This window comes from Pyxicephalus adspersus, chromosome 4 (assembly GCF_032062135.1).
Source record: "Pyxicephalus adspersus chromosome 4, UCB_Pads_2.0, whole genome shotgun sequence".
NCBI lineage: Eukaryota > Metazoa > Chordata > Amphibia > Anura > Pyxicephalidae > Pyxicephalus > Pyxicephalus adspersus.
Genome location: NC_092861.1, coordinates 116,562,964 through 116,576,606, shown reverse-complemented (window position 1 = coordinate 116,576,606; position 13,643 = coordinate 116,562,964). Strand labels below are relative to the sequence as shown.

Here is a 13,643-nt window from a genome sequence, read left to right as displayed (position 1 = left end):
TCTCATTCAAATATGCAAATAAGATTCGTTACCTTCCTATAATGCATAGCTGTTCAACGTCAGTGACTTTAAGTATTTAAGTCAGTATAAAGGTCAGGAAATTAAAATTTTCTAAAGGAGGTCAACCCCATATTTCTTCTTCAGGTCACTTCCTGTCCTATAATTATCATTATGTTTATATTCTTTGTAAGTCTCTTTACACACTTTCAAGTGAATCTATACATTAAACACTTAAAGCGGAAGTAAGCTAAAAACAAAAAAAATACAGTTACCTGTAATCTGGCAGATCCCTCCATGATGCTGGTCCTTCTTGCGATCCGGTCCCACGTTGTTCCGGGGTTTTTCTTTATCTGCGCCGGGCACTGCCATCCTCTACCTTATCTTCTGGTCTTCTTGCTCCATCACCTGATCTCCCACTGCGTAGGTGTGAGAGTGGGTGACATAGCCGCTTCAAATGGAAAAAAAAGGGAGCTGATCTCCCTGCACATGTGTGCGATCAGCATCTCTTCTCCCTTGGAGGAAAAGATGCTTCTTTTGTGCATGTCCTAATCTCGGGCATCTAGTGCAGCTGGAGCCTCCCGGGATGCATGACATAGGTATCCTGGAAGGCTCTGCGTTCCCATCTGCGACGATCAAGACTTAAAAGGGTGTTTTTGTTTTTTTTTAAATAAAGGGCACTAAAAAAGAAAAAGTTGAGTTTAGGTACACTTTAAAAACAAAACAAAAAAACCTTCTGATACCAACATTTGAAATGTAGCAAAATGGGGGAAAACAATGGGATGCAGCTTACAATTTCCTCCATAACTGAGCTTCATAGGTTATGGCATATTTCCTTCTTACTTTCCACTTAGTGATCCTGCTAGTAATATACTTTCAGTCCTCGGGTGATTATGCCTACTAGTTGGACTGTATGGGGAATTGGCATTCATTTAAATGCTGGGTCTATGTTCAGGGCACTTTCCAAGCTAATAAGTTTTAAGGACAGCATGAAAGGAAAAAATAGCAATGTTATGTGTGCTATGATGGACACTACTAAATTTTGCAAGCACTAATATAGCCACTAAGGGGTACGGCTAAATTAGGGGTGGGCAGACTTTTTCATGCAGGGGCCACAATGGGTTGTAACATTTGGCAGAGGGGCCGGGCCAGGATTAAATGGATGGAGCCCCGAGACAGGTTCACTCAACATGTTGTCATGATGGCATAACCCTGCCCACTCCCCCATGGCAGATCTTCAACGGGCCGGATAAAAAAGCCTAACGGGCCATATATGGTATGGTATTTTTTTTGCTAACGATCAGTTGGCTCCCCTTCACTACCATAGTTTTTTCCTATCAGTAGGACCAAAATGAAATCACATCATCTATACACCATTTTAACACCCACTCAACACTTATCTGGAACCCTTTGAAGTGAATACTTGGATTGTGTGATTTGTGGTCACAATCATTTTAGGGAAAGTGTTCTAATCTGCAGCACAACTGTGTTACAGGAACTTTTGTATACTAATTTGTTTTGTAAGTTATTAACCAATTTTTCCGACCTTGTTGCAGGGTCAATCATTTTTATAGGGAGTGTGGGGAGAGCATATGTGAGAGCATTTATTTGTAACGAGACTAAAAAGACGCTATCATTGTCATGTAATAGAACCCCTCTGACAGTCTTCTGTAACATGACTTACATTAAATATCATGTGCTTCAGGGGTTGCATTTCAGGTCTTCTATTTCTAGTAAATTAACTGCTGTTTGGGCTCCATCTAGTACGTCTTTACTGTGAGCATGAATCATTTTAGTAACTACAGTTGAAAACCTGTTGTAGCCATAATTACCCTACAAAGATAGTTTTTATTTATTTTTCATTAGGGAATGTGTAAAGAAGTTTGCTTTATGCCATATAAAAGTAATAGAAAAAGCATTGTTACACCTGATTTGGTTCAGTAGCAGTGTTCTCCCCAGCCCCTCCTAGCCAGGCGCACCACCTGGCACTTTTCTGTAACTACCTGGCTGTTTTTGGGTGATTACTGATAAGTTGATTCGCAATATTCTGTACTTTATTGCAGAATTACAAGTACATTCCTCTTCTCCAATTAAATTGTCATATTTACCATCTAATTTTACAAATACCAGATACTTACCAGAATTGGGTAAAATAACTACCAAATTGGATAAAATTATTACTTTCACTTTCCTCCACACTCCTGGCTGTAAGAGGAGTTTTTAAATATAAATATATGTGTAAATATATATATATATATATATATATATATAAAATGTATGCTACCAATTTATCTCTGTGCTAATGATTGGGTAGCTTTCAAAAGTCATTTGCATAAAAGTGATCAGGTCATTGTTAGTGGTTTCTCTTGGCAATGATAGGAGTAAGGAGTACTCCCCGCTTAATCTTTTAGCTTTTGAACTTCAGACAGGATGGATGAGGAAATGCCAGCTGTACAGCAAAGAGGAACATTTCCACAGCAAGCAGTGCTGATGTAATAAGCTGAGCACTTCATGCAGAGAACTACATAGGGGTCATGTAGCTGGTCCCCGAGCATATAATCAAGCTTCACAGATGACTGGTCCACATTGTAGAAAAGAGGATCATGCTGAATGAAAGTGAATATAAATAATAATGTGGTGGCTGCATTAGTTTCCTGTTTTTTTTTTTTTGATAAACGATAATAATTTACTTCCAGTCGTAGGGTGACTAACTATAAAAGCAATGTCACCTTAGCATAGGAGGTGTGTTATGGTTATAACATATGTTTATAACATAGGGGGAGCTGTCCTGTAGTCCACAGGTGTAAAATACAATAAGATGTGAAAACAAAATCTGAGATTCTGGTGTTGCCATGTAAGCACACTATATAAAATTTGAGGCAGCCTAAACAAGTATTTTATTTACTCACAGATATAACAAAATGCTCTTACTGGTATATTTACCAGACCGGGGGGGTTTACTGAGTAACATTTACTTTAGGCTTTAAAGCCCAATAAAACCCAAAATTAAACAAGGCAAATTTTATTAGCCAAATAATTGTTAATTTATATTGTTTGTGTCTACTTACAGTGTTCTCCCCAGGCCCTTTTAGCTGGGCGCACCACCCATCACTTTTCAGTAACCACCCGGCTGTTTTTTTGTGGCTACTAAAGAGTTGGGTCACAATACAGGGGCTGCCACCCGCCTACAATTTCTTCCCACCCGGCTCAAAAAAAATTCCTGGGTTGAGCACTGACTTATCAAAGTGGTGGACGGAATAATTGTTTTATGGGTTTGTGCTTGCACACTGTATTAGAGCTCATTTTCACTCATCTCTGAATTCAGTTGGTGGGGAGGTCAGACGGCTGTGTCCCTGTGACACCCAAAATGGATAAAACAATAAATGTCAGACTACAATTTCCCAACATCCCTGCATTACAATGTGTCTACACAGAGACAGGTGAGAACAGTAAGACTTCTGTCTGAAACTAAAATGCATGGTAGGCCCATATTATCCCCAAATTAGCTACACAACAAGTTGGAGGCACTGCTATACAAAACATTTGAAATTTTCATTCCAAGGGTAATTTACACTAACCAACATAACTGCTTTGGGAATTTGACTTGTTCTTGCTTTCGTTGGGCCTTAATACCATTTCTAAGATCATTTATGTATCCCTGCAGTATTTTTGTAGGGTGCATGTGGAGCATCACTCTTAAAAAGGAATTTTTTCCCTTTCTGAGTCTGTATCCATAATAGGTTGCCATCAGGAGTAATTTGGTTCTCCAGACTAATGATCTCTGCTGTTTCTGTTATTTGTTATCTTCTGTGTATTGACTAAACTTCCATGTCACTGTATGAAGGAGGCCATGCCTAAATGTGAGATGCAAACAGCTAACAAACTATTTGCAACTAAGTCTTCCTTTTATAGTATAGCACCTAGAGCTCACAGGTTGGGGAGGGTTTGATTACAAGTTGAATTTCTTATGTATGTATTGACTATTGTCTGGCACAAGCTAGGTGCTTTGACTTCTAAAATAGCCAACCTTAAGACAGATAGATGCTTATCGCCTATGATATGTTATTTTGACATTTTTCTGTATAACATACCATCTCATTTATGAGATGGTCAGAAGAACATTAGGCTTATTTTTTTTAGAATGGAAAGTGGCCATGTGTTATGCTTTGCTTTTACAGCTCAGAATGCCACATAAATGATCCAGTTCTCCATAAAGTAAAACAATAATGGTTTTAGTAATGTTCACTCTTTTCATGTCATGGCAGGAAAGAACTGCAGAAAGTTAAAAGTTGGCAAACTCCAGAACCTTATGGTTCTTGTACAGTATAATATTTTAAATTTGCCTAAATAAGAAAAAATGTTAAATCTTTAGCCCTGTGCATGCACAAAACAAGATTCAGTCCATTTTACAGAGAAGTGTGCTGTGATAGAAATACAGAATAATGTCTCACTTCACTTCATTTTTTATAATATGTGTGCCCAGTATCCAGAAATGTGAGTTTTCTACAGAGTTTAAAGTGGCAGTCGGGCACTATACAGGAGAACCTAAAGCTTTATTAAAGTCCAATATACTTACCTCCCCTGTTACAGTGCAACATCTGCAGGGTCTTGTTGGCACCCATCATTGAGTCCTCTTTTGGATTTAGCATTTTCAGCCATTTGACTGACCAGCCAAGGATGCCATAGCTGCAGTGTGTGCATATAAGATAATTTATTGCAGCACCCAGACATGCCAAGCGTACACACTGAGCTGTACACAGATCAGTTTACCTTTTAAAGATATTTGCAATCAGGCAGCTGAGATGGTTTTATAGATGCTAAGATGGAGATATAGTATGTCACTTCTGCCAAAAAAAAAATACCTTCATGCCCAATTTTTTTTGCTGTGACTTAAAAAGAACATTAACACCTTATGTTATTAGAGATCATGCTTGATTTTGTAACAAGAAAGTATAGCAGTGGCTGCTTCTATGTAAAGATTTGAATGGTATTTATTATTTTTTTTTTTAATTTTTTTTCCAGTTATACTCGCTCAATGATTACAAGCCTCCCATCTCCAAGGCCAAAATGACACAGATCACCAAGGCTGCAATTAAAGCCATAAAGGTAATAGACTTAAATGATTTTTTTATGGTTATCTTTATTTTATTTATCAAAAAGAGATGAAATATCTAATGGCTCATAATGCTGCCCATAACCATGTTTTCTGTAAATCTGGTGCCGTTTTGCTTACTATACATCACACTTACCCTTAACCTGTCAGTTAGGCTATGTACACATGTCAGATGACTCTCGTCACTTCAGGGCTGGGCTGGTATCGGACAAGAATCTGGTGTGTGTACAGCAGCCGTCCGATGTTCTTCATGGATCTGTCCTGGCGGATCCACAAACGGTGAACGATCGTAATACAAGTGAAGGGGAGAGAGTACAGCGGGGTGTCGCTTGCTTGTTCACTCCCTCCCCTCTCTATAGAGCAGAACAGCACTGTATGTACAGCACTCGGTTGTTCATCTTTCAGTCTTTTGTCATTGGAAAGGATTGTGATAGACAAAAGTCTAAAGTGTGTGCCTTACTTGTTAATTGATAAAACATTCATATTGATTTTTTTTCTTTTCACAGTTTTACAAGCATGTTGTTCAAAGTGTTGAGAAGTTTATACAAAAGGTAACTTTCATCTATTCCATACATTTGTAAGAGTCTATAGGCAATTTGAAACTTTCTGGATTTTTGTGTCTGCATCCTAAATGTGATCTGAGCTTTATTTAAACCATAATTACAAATTGAGCTTGTTTTTATTTTTACCTTTTTAACAAAATAACATTTTACAAAGCTGTGTGAGAACATATGGTCCAACCTGTCAAAACTGTCGATGGCAAACATATGTAATTTCTTATATTTACTAGTTAGTAATGCAGAGGAGAGATTTCAATCCATTTCGTCATACAAAACTGTCTTTTCCCTCTTTATGTTAACAGCCTGCTTCAAATTCTGCGTGGCAACTGTAAAATATGGAATTTCATTTTGTTTGTGTCTTTGACATGCTTTTGTATTTTAAATGAGACTTTTTGTATGATGCACCTTCTGGAACAAATTACATCATTAGATCTATGGCCTTCCTTCAAAATTTTAGGTGCTTTAATGTTTCATTATCAGGCCATCTGTATTTATAATTTTCTATTGGTTCCCTGCCTGCAAAGTCCCACAAATACCTGTTATTCATGCCATGGAAATGGCAACAATGCTTCACATCCTCAGAATTTACAGCAGAGTTGTCTACTTCTTGTACTACTACTACTTTTACTATAATTTGATTAAAAACATATTGCAGGCGTTGTGGCTATCAGCAGGGTCATTAATGGTTTTCTAACCCAGCTTTTCTCTACCTTTTTATCTTAGGGGTACCCTTAAAATGCCTTTTGGATCTCAGGGAACCCTTTCTATAATTACTATGTTCACAGCTTATCATTAATGTCAGTTAAACTGGAGAGACACAAATTGCTCAAGGAACCCCTAGCATCCTGTGGAGGAACTCCAGGGTTCCACAGAACTCTGAGAAAATCTTCTCTAACCTATATCTTGTCAATCAGAACCCAGTCCTGCCCACTGCATTCAAAAGTGGGCAGCACTGTCACTGTTGGTGAAACCCTCCCTCTATGAGTTGCAGTGTCTGGGAGGGGGAAACATGTGAGAGCCAAATACATAAAGCTTTTTAAAAACTCAGTCAGTGTAAAATGTTGTGATGTGAAAATTTTCATTTCTTATTTTAAATTAAAGATCAAAAAACAAACAGAAATCTGAACACATCTTACACGATCACAAACTTTTTCTTTTGTATAATTTATAACAGTTAGGTTTATTATTATTTTTAACACTGGTATTATTTATAATAGCAGAATATTCTACATTACTTTTTGCTATTGTTTTCACACATCTAAAGATTGTACCCATGGCTTTGGCTCAGCTTTGTACAATATGCATCATAAATGAAACTAAAGCCAGACATTTTTCTACTTCAGTTTGTATTAGTTTGTTGTGCACTTGAAGAATGACTAATGGAATGGTCTAATATGCAGAATGTTTTATAGTATGAATCTGGTAATTAGATAATAATCATCAATTATTTTTTCCCTACTTAATTAAAATGCATGCTGGATCCTGAAATGTTTTTTTTTGCTTCTCCGAAATTGCATTTAGGGTTGTGTGACAATTTCAAACAGGGTTTACTAGGTTTACTTCAGCATTCAACATTTGTCCCCCCTTTCTTTATTTTACAGTGCAAACCAGAATACAAAGTTCCTGGACTTTATGTTATTGACTCTATTGTTCGACAATCTAGACATCAGTTTGGTCAAGAAAAGGATGTTTTTGCACCAAGGTTCAGTAATAACATAATCAACACTTTCCAGAACTTATATCGATGCCCTGCAGATGACAAGGTATGATAGGTGATGATAGGTGATTTTTTTCTTTATCTGAGGCATGTATTTTTGTTTTTGTTTTGTCCTGTGTGTGTGTGTTTTTTTAGATAAATTAGAGTAATTCTGTTTTCTGTTCTCATTACCTTCATGCAGAGCAAGATTGTTAGAGTACTAAATCTTTGGCAGAAAAACAATGTTTTCAAGAGTGAAATTATCCAACCTCTTCTTGATATGGCTGCTGGTATTCCTCCCCCTGTTGTCACACCCGTTTTACCTAGCACTGCTGCAGCTGTCAGTAATACTCCAGGTAAGCTTTTCTTTCCTGTTTTTACTTTAAAGGAAAATATTTTTTGTTGGTTGTATTTAATTATCGCAATTCTTTTTACTTTGTCAAAACTTATTGAATAATAACGGATGCTCACTTTGGAGCATCTCTCTATAGCTATACAGAGCTATGTGAGCCAGTGAGATAGAGGGTAGTGAGCCCTTCAGAAACTGTGCAGTCAGCCAACTCTGAACCTCTGATGATTGCTGCAAATACACTAATCATGCAAAACAATAAAACCACTGGGCTAATATTATGTAGCTCTTTTTATTGCCATCAAAAAAGTTCTAACTTGTTACTCCACAAGATATGGACTCCACAAGACCTCTACAGGTGTCCTGTGATTTCCAACACCATGATGTTAGTGATAGATCTTTTAAGTCACTCTGTTGACCTGCCTTCCTCTCATAATGCATCCTGTACATATATGTTCCTCAGGTACACATCCCGAATGTACCCTGCCAGCCACAGATCTAAAAAAAAAATAAAATATGATGCCTTTAAGCCTGGCATTTGGGAGATTCTCATTCTCAGTCATCACTATTATTTGGCCCTTGTCAAAGTCCTTAAAGAGGAACTAAACTCAAAATCCCCCAAAACACCAAAAATACACTTACATTCCATCCCACAAGGCAGTCCGATCCATCTGGTGGTCTCTTCCATCCTTTCCCGCGTCATCTTGACGATCTCACTGTGCATGCGTGAGATCGGCAATCTTTTTACCTTTTCATGAAAAGGCTCCTTCTGAGTTTTAGGTAGCTTTAAGATCCTCTTGCTTCCACTACCTGACAGTTGCATTGTAACAAGGGATACAATGTTCTTCATTTCATCTGTCAGATTTTTTTTTTGTTTTGGCTGGTCAAGGTGTAAGTTTTATATTTGCCAGACTAAAAGTAATAAAACAACTGTAAAATGTTAATATTTATTCCCAAATATTAATTAAAAATATGTATGTGATCAGTTGTGTAATGGACAGCTATTTATTTTGACATTCTTGTGAAGTAGTACAGCCTATATAAAACAAAAATGTGATCCCCCTACCTTCCACTTTCTCTAAAAGATAAAAAGTTAATCTATGCCACAATCCTTTTCCCAATGTTTTTTATGGAAGCTGTGAATAAAAAAGGTCAATACATCTATCCCTCATTTGCTATAAATTTGTTTTTAAAAAAAAAAAGAAAATTGCTTCACTAAAATATATATATATATATTTTTTGTTTACAAGGAACCCCAGCCACCCCAGTTACGCCTGCAAATGCATCTCAGAGCATACCTGACCCATGGATTGCTCAGTTAACCAGTACGGACACCCTTGCCGCAGTGGCTCAGATATTACAAAGCCCTCAGGGACAGCAGGTATGGCAAGCTATTGCAAAATGTATTCTTTACTTCAGCTATATTTATAAAAGGGTACATTTTTAATACATTTTATTTTTTGAAATTCTAAACACGTTACATATGCTATATAATAAATATGTTTTAAACAAATTCATAATCAAATGTTAATTCAGAAAATTTTGTGCAATCCTCTTACAACAGTAAGAAAAACATTATGACACATAATTAGTTATAGGAGATAAAGTCTAAATTGCTTTTATAGAGGTTAAAGCATTCCTTTCCACAAATCTATAGTTTCAAAAGGCCTAAGTTGCAAAGCTTTAACAAAGTAATGAGTTCCTCAAATCTGAAAATACTTGACTTGATCAACAGTAACTGCCATGTTTTGGAAAATAAAGTGAAATGAGCCTGTCATATAGTGCAGCGGTCACCAACCTTTGGTCCCCGGCTCTGGCCATTGCACTCCTGAGCGGGGTCAGGAGAACGACACCGCTGGGGGGCCAAAGCCATGGACCACGTCCCCTGTACGGATTGCAGGCTCAGCAAAGTGGGCGGGTTGTGTCTCTGGACACAATCCGCCCACTCTCCTATCGCAGGTTCTGACATCGTGACGTCACTAAAGGGAAAGTTTCTTCCCCTTTGAGTGACACCTGGGCTCCCCGCACATGCGCGGTCCAGAGCCAGTAAATTTATTGGTCCGCCAGTCCAAAAAAGTTGGCGACCACTGGTATAGTGATATTATATTATGCAGTCACATGTGTGACCGTTTCTTGGAGGGCCACCCACAGCATTCTTACACCAAGATCAAATACTGCAACTTTGGCTCATTATTGAGTGGATAGCATTTATAATTTGGGAAGTAATTTTATAATATGTAACTTTGCTGTCTTGAATGAATTGATTTGCCTGTCTTGATGGAATGAATGCATAAAATGTAACAGGGGGAATAAATACTTTACTGAGTAAATGTTTCTTAAGAGTCCCAACCACCAGAGGGATTTCGGAGTTCCATTTTCTGCAATTAAAATTGATTGATTTTAATGCAAGCTTTTTTCTTTTTTTTTTTCAATTTACAGCTTCAGCAGTTGGTTCAGTCTTTGCATGTACAGCAACAAAAGCCTCAGCCTTCACTTCTCCAAGCACTGGATGCTGGACTTGTGGTTCAGCTACAAGCACTAACTGCTCAACTTACAGCTGCAGCTGCTTCATCAAACACTCTCAACCCACTGGAGCAAAGCGTTTCCCTCAGCAAGGTATGTTTCATGCATTGCATTTTTACCAGTAAATTTAGATAATCTTGGTACTGATGTTATATTTGTTAAAGTAGACCTTTACGTAACAATACAGGTCTATATTAAAGGTTAAATTAGCGTCACGTTTATGGGTAGCTGATTTTTTTTTTTTATGCTTCCCTACTGTTCAATTCCTCTATCTGGAAAGTGAGAATATGTTGTGAGTTTCCAACCCACGTGTTAGAGTTTACATAAAGCTATAGACACCTTTGTTGGCCAAATTGTAACGGTGCTTGGCCAATTGCAAGATCCTAGAAGCTGAATGCAGCAGCATGGAAGATCAGGAAAGGTGAATGTACTTGATGCTGGGGAGGGGAGACAAAATGTTTTTTCCCTACATGATCAAAAGAAAATCCCTGTTTAACATAAATGCTAAAAATATATCTAAATAAATATTGACATTCAAACCGGCAGGAAAAAAAAAAAGAGGCCCGTAGCATCTAATTTTTTTTTGGTGACAGGGTAGCATTCATAGTAGTAGTCAATTTATATGAAATACGACCAAGTATGCATACAAAATTTATTATTTCTATTCTTAGAAACTGATGGACAGGTTTGATTTTGGGGAAGACACAATCCAGAATGAAGAGCCAAAAAAAGAGGCCCCATCAATGTGAGTATTTGCTCTGTCATTACCATTGCATTCCTCATGTACTTTATTATTAATATACAGTATTTATATAGGGCAGCCATATTATGCAGCGCTTTACTAAGTCCATAGTCATGTCACTAGCTCCCAATCTAATGTCCCTGCCTCAGTCATATGGTAATGTCTTTATGTATGTTAATCAGAGACGTTCTCCGGGGTTTCTGCACCGGTGCATGCGTCTGTTCGTGTGTGAGGCGAGGCGGGAAATTTAAATAATTTTGTATTGGATTCAATACAACATAATTGTATTGAGTCCAATACAAAGAAATCTTTATATTATATATGGGCCTGAAGTTCTCCAAGGCTGGGGAAAATACACTTTCATCAGTGAAGCTGGGTGATTCAGCAAACCTGATATGGATTTCTTAAATGTTGTCAATCCTGGCCCAGATCCATTCCAGGTTTGCTGGATCACTCAGCTTCACTGCTGAAAGTGTATTCTCTCCAGCCTTGGAGAGCTTTAATAAATCAGGGCCTTATATATATATATATATGCTACTGTACAGTTATATTACAGATTTCCCTTTTTTATGCACCCCTTTTTGAACAGATTTTTGTGTTTTTTATTTAAAGTTATTATTAAATTTATTAAATATTGGACATATTTCAGTGTAAAATAAATTTTCATGCAAAACAATGTAACGCTTTTTGCATGAAAATACAGACAGCATTAGAACGCTAGGGGGTTTAATACATTTTAAGGTCAATTTTGCGGGGAATATTTTTGCATATCTTTTGGAATGTGTGGGAGGAAACAGAAGTACCCGGGGGAACCCCATGCAAACATGGGGAGAACCTGCAATCAACATGCATAGAGTGCTAACCTAGTGGAGCCACCATGCTGCCCCATAAATTAGTTTTATTGTTCTATTTCTGGTGCTGGCTTCTTGAAACAGAGTTTCTTGAATTATGTTTAAGGATAATTTTTAGAACTCTTCAGAAAATAGAATACCAAAAAAGTGTGTGTGTATGTGTGTGTGTATATATATATATATATATATATATATATATATATATATATATAGTTTTTTTTAATTTTGAATTTTTTATAAGATGTGCTATATTATGACAATTACAGAATTAAAGAATTAAACAATGTATACAAAGGAGAAATATAAAGAAGGGACAATTAACAATCATAGTTGGTCTCCAAAGGAAGTATATTTTGCATTTTAATTGATTACCCTATGTAAAATGTATACATAATACTTCACCACAAAAATGATTATAAATAGGTTCAGGATAAATGTTATTTTTCTTATTTTTCCATCGTGCTAACATTCTGTAGAAGTCTTGCAGTATTCAAGAAATTGTAACGTTCATCTTGGCAGGCACAATGATAAATGAATTGCTGATAGCAGTTGCCTCATTGGACATGTAGATATAATATTTGTCTGGAGATAATATAAATTATTATATAAATTTGCCTTGGTGTTAGTGAGCAGCCTTTCGTTCACTCTTGTATACTGAAATTATTTACTTATAAGCAGAATATGCATTGGAAGCTGCAGCAAATCAAATTAAGCCTTTCTGATTTTCTGGCCAAAATTAGACCCACCTATTAAAGCATTTTGATATTTCCTTACTAAGAGCAACCCACTAATGGCATTAAGGCTAAAGACTGTCAATGGAAGGAATCTGTGTAAAGCACTTTGTTGTCTCTTCCAACCAGCCAGCCTATTGAATGTCATTCTTAAAAAAAAAAATAAAAAAAAAATGCAATAACAACTTTAAAATATAAGCTTATTAAAAAAGTTGTCTGCCCCTTTGATTTTACAGACTCAGAAACATAACAGGTTGATGTCTTCACGTTCATGCTTTTTATACTTGTAGAATAAAGAATAATAAATATTTACATCAAGGCAATCTACTAGCTGTACTGAATGGTTTTTGAAAATAAATCATTTCATTTATTTCATCTGTGTAAAATGTTGATGCTTTGTTTATAAAAATAGAAGTTATAATAGAAAAGTATTTTCTAATGTTTTCAGGCCTCTTTCATCGGACTCTGTAAACAATTCGCTTTTCCATCAACTTGCGGAACATTTGCAGCAACAAAATCTGGAACATCTCCGCCATCAATTCTTGGAACAGCAACATACACCAAAGGTAACTATTAGAAGTATAGACTGTGATAAATCACAAGTAAACAGAAAGTCTGTTTATATATGGAAAATATGGTCAATTGACTATATTCTGTAAAACATTTTTTATATATTTCTATATTAATCAAAATGGTGAGTGGAATCTCCCTAATAAGACATTGTTGCTTATAGTAATACAAAAGAACTGATTTATTAAAGCTCTCTAGGGCTGGAGAGGATACACATTCATCAGTGACGCTGGGTGATCCAGCAAACCTGGAATGGATTACTCATTGTTTGTTATTTGTTAGCAAATGTTTTCAATCCTGCACCAGATCCATTCCAGGTTTTTTGGATCACACAGCATCACTGATGAAAGTGTCCAGCCTTGGAGTGCTTTAATAAACCAGGCCCAACAGGTCTACTCTGCACTCAGAAGAGGAACAGAACAAACTGAATTTAAAATACAGCCAGTACCACCAACCTTTATTTTTGTTGAGCAAAGTTCAAATATTTTAGGGAAATAAACATTTTTTTTTT

General features: G+C 36.6%; 1 protein-coding gene across 1 annotated transcript in view; it reads left to right on the top strand.

Annotated features, from left to right (window-relative positions):
• SCAF8 (SR-related CTD associated factor 8) overlaps positions 1-13,643 on the top strand; it is a 44,425-nt gene that overhangs the window by 20,503 nt on the left and 10,279 nt on the right. The window contains exons 2-9 of the mRNA XM_072410257.1: positions 5,020-5,103; positions 5,617-5,661; positions 7,272-7,433; positions 7,569-7,722; positions 8,966-9,096; positions 10,155-10,331; positions 10,910-10,983; positions 13,011-13,128. Coding sequence (XP_072266358.1) covers positions 5,020-5,103; positions 5,617-5,661; positions 7,272-7,433; positions 7,569-7,722; positions 8,966-9,096; positions 10,155-10,331; positions 10,910-10,983; positions 13,011-13,128 — 945 coding nt within the window. The remainder of the gene's footprint in view (positions 1-5,019; positions 5,104-5,616; positions 5,662-7,271; positions 7,434-7,568; positions 7,723-8,965; positions 9,097-10,154; positions 10,332-10,909; positions 10,984-13,010; positions 13,129-13,643) is intronic.